The sequence below is a fragment of the Monoraphidium neglectum genome (assembly GCF_000611645.1).
Source record: "Monoraphidium neglectum strain SAG 48.87 unplaced genomic scaffold scaffold02753, whole genome shotgun sequence".
NCBI lineage: Eukaryota > Viridiplantae > Chlorophyta > Chlorophyceae > Sphaeropleales > Selenastraceae > Monoraphidium > Monoraphidium neglectum.
Window position 1 is genome coordinate 1 of NW_014010875.1, and position 1,962 is coordinate 1,962.

General features: G+C 69.7%; 1 protein-coding gene across 1 annotated transcript; it reads right to left on the reverse strand.

Moving 5' to 3' along the window:
• Nucleotides 1-362: 362 nt before the first annotated feature.
• Nucleotides 363-1,667, reverse strand: MNEG_11459 (hypothetical protein; the record flags this gene model as incomplete). The annotated part of the gene is made up of 4 exons (XM_014040068.1): nucleotides 363-724; nucleotides 978-1,326; nucleotides 1,452-1,544; nucleotides 1,659-1,667. The coding sequence occupies 4 exons, from the start codon at nucleotides 1,665-1,667 to the stop codon at nucleotides 363-365; spliced, it is 813 nt and encodes a 270-aa protein (XP_013895522.1).
• Nucleotides 1,668-1,962: the final 295 nt, after the last annotated feature.

A 1,962-nucleotide genomic window follows, 5' to 3' on the forward strand; every position in this document is an offset into this window, starting at 1 on the left:
GCGTGAGGGTTGGGCGGGGTGGGGGTGAGGTCGTTTCTGGGTGAGGAGTTGGGGGTTTGGGGTGGCCGCGGCTGGAGGCGAAAGCCAGGCAACTGCAGGCTTCTCGACACGTGAGTGGGTGTGAGTACAAGCTCGCCAGAGGTCGGGCGCGAGCGCCACCCTGGGGGTGAGATGAGCGGGAAGTGCATGCCAAATCCGCTGACTTCATCAGTACAGCGGCTGAGGATTCTCTGAAAGCACAAGCAGGGCCCCTCAAATCGCGATGCCTCCAGGCACCCCAGCCCCGACCCTCAGGCAACACGCCGGCAGCGACACACCCGGTGACGAGCCGGGTGACGCGCCAGGCAACGCCGCGGGGGCACTCACCGGCCGACCTGCATCTCGATGTCCCCAAGCATCTCATCCTGCTCCCGCATCATGTGCCGCTGCATCTCCTGATGCAAGTACCCCTCCTCGTCGCCCGCCCCGCCCCCGCCGCCGTATGCGCGCCCGCTCCCGCCGCCGCCGTAGCCGCTGCTGCCACTGCCGTAAGCGCCGCCGCCGCGGCCGCCGCCGCCGGAGCCCTGGTCGCCGCCGCGCCGCGCGGCGGCCGCAGGGTTCGAGGGGACGGCGGTGCGCGTATTGAAAGAGTAGGGCGGCGACGGCGGGGGTTGCCGCTGCGGCTGCTTGGCTGCGCTGATGTGGTCTGAGTACCACCGGGAGGCCTTTGCCGTGTCTGTGCCGCCTGCAAGGGGCGGCGGAGGGCGCGCGGCGGGGCGTTCTTGGCCACAAGGTCGGCCGGCGATCACGTCTTCTTGGACTGTATTGTCGGGCTGTCGACAGCCGGGCCGCCGCCCGCGTGAGCGTCGCGCAGCCCCCTGCACCTGCCATGACGCGCCAGGGCCGTCCTGCTGGCACCGCTGCTCACAGCTTTTCCAGCGCCAAAAGAGCACCCACGGCCCCCCTGCACCGCTGCGGCCGCAGTCGCTGCGGCTCACCGTTCAGCCGCCCACTGCCGGCAGCACCCAGGTCAACGTCCTGAAACTCCTCAGACCCACTCGCTTCCCTGCCCCCGCCAGCGCGGCCGGCCGCGCCGCCGCCGTCGCCAGCCACGCTGGTCGCGGCGGCGCCGCCGGACGCCGCGCGCGCGACCGCCGCCGCCTCCAGTCGCAGCGCTTCGACGAGCTCCCGCCGCCGGCGCACGGTGGAGGGCGGCAGGCCGAAGCGCTCGGGGGCGCGGGCCATCTGGGCCACTGCGGCGTCGAGGGCCGAGAGTTGGTCTTCCAGGGACGCGAGCGCCGCCGGCAGGCGGCGCGCGGCGTCGGCGTCCCCCGCCTGGGCGGAGGACTGGGAGGAGGAAGGGACAGGGGGGGAGGAGCCTTCGTGTGCGATGGGCGCAGCCTGACGGCGCCTTTCCTGATCAGCCAGAGAGTCGCACGCGTCGCTGCGCTGGCCCGGCGCGCTTTGCGCACCTGCAGCCGCTGGACGTGGCGCAGCACTCTGTCCACCACTTCTTCGGCCGCGTTGAAGGGGTCAGGGCCCCTGGGCGGCGCGTCTGCCGGCTCCTGCGGATGATGGGGGGCGTACGTCATGCGAGCATGCCAAGGCTCACGCGGTGGCGCCACAAAGCGCATGCGCCACGCGCAGCACGCGCGCTTGTAGCTTGTTTCTCTGCTCACCAGCTCCATAGTGTCTAGCCCGCGTATTCCGAAGCTGCTCCCGTGCGTAGACGATGCAGGCCGCTGGCAGCTTCGACAACTGCCTGCAGCTCGCACGCCACAGCGGATTTATTAATATGAAGCGCTGCTTTCCAGACACAAGGTCCCAAGCGCGTGCCTGGTGCAGTCGATCTGTGCCACGACTATGCAAGCCAGGCCGCGCGGAGTTATTCGGACGCAAAATATGGCTTAGATGACTTCCAAATTTGTAACGCGGTACCTTGACGTGTGGTTGAAAGGTGATGTGCTGCCTGCAGACACCCCC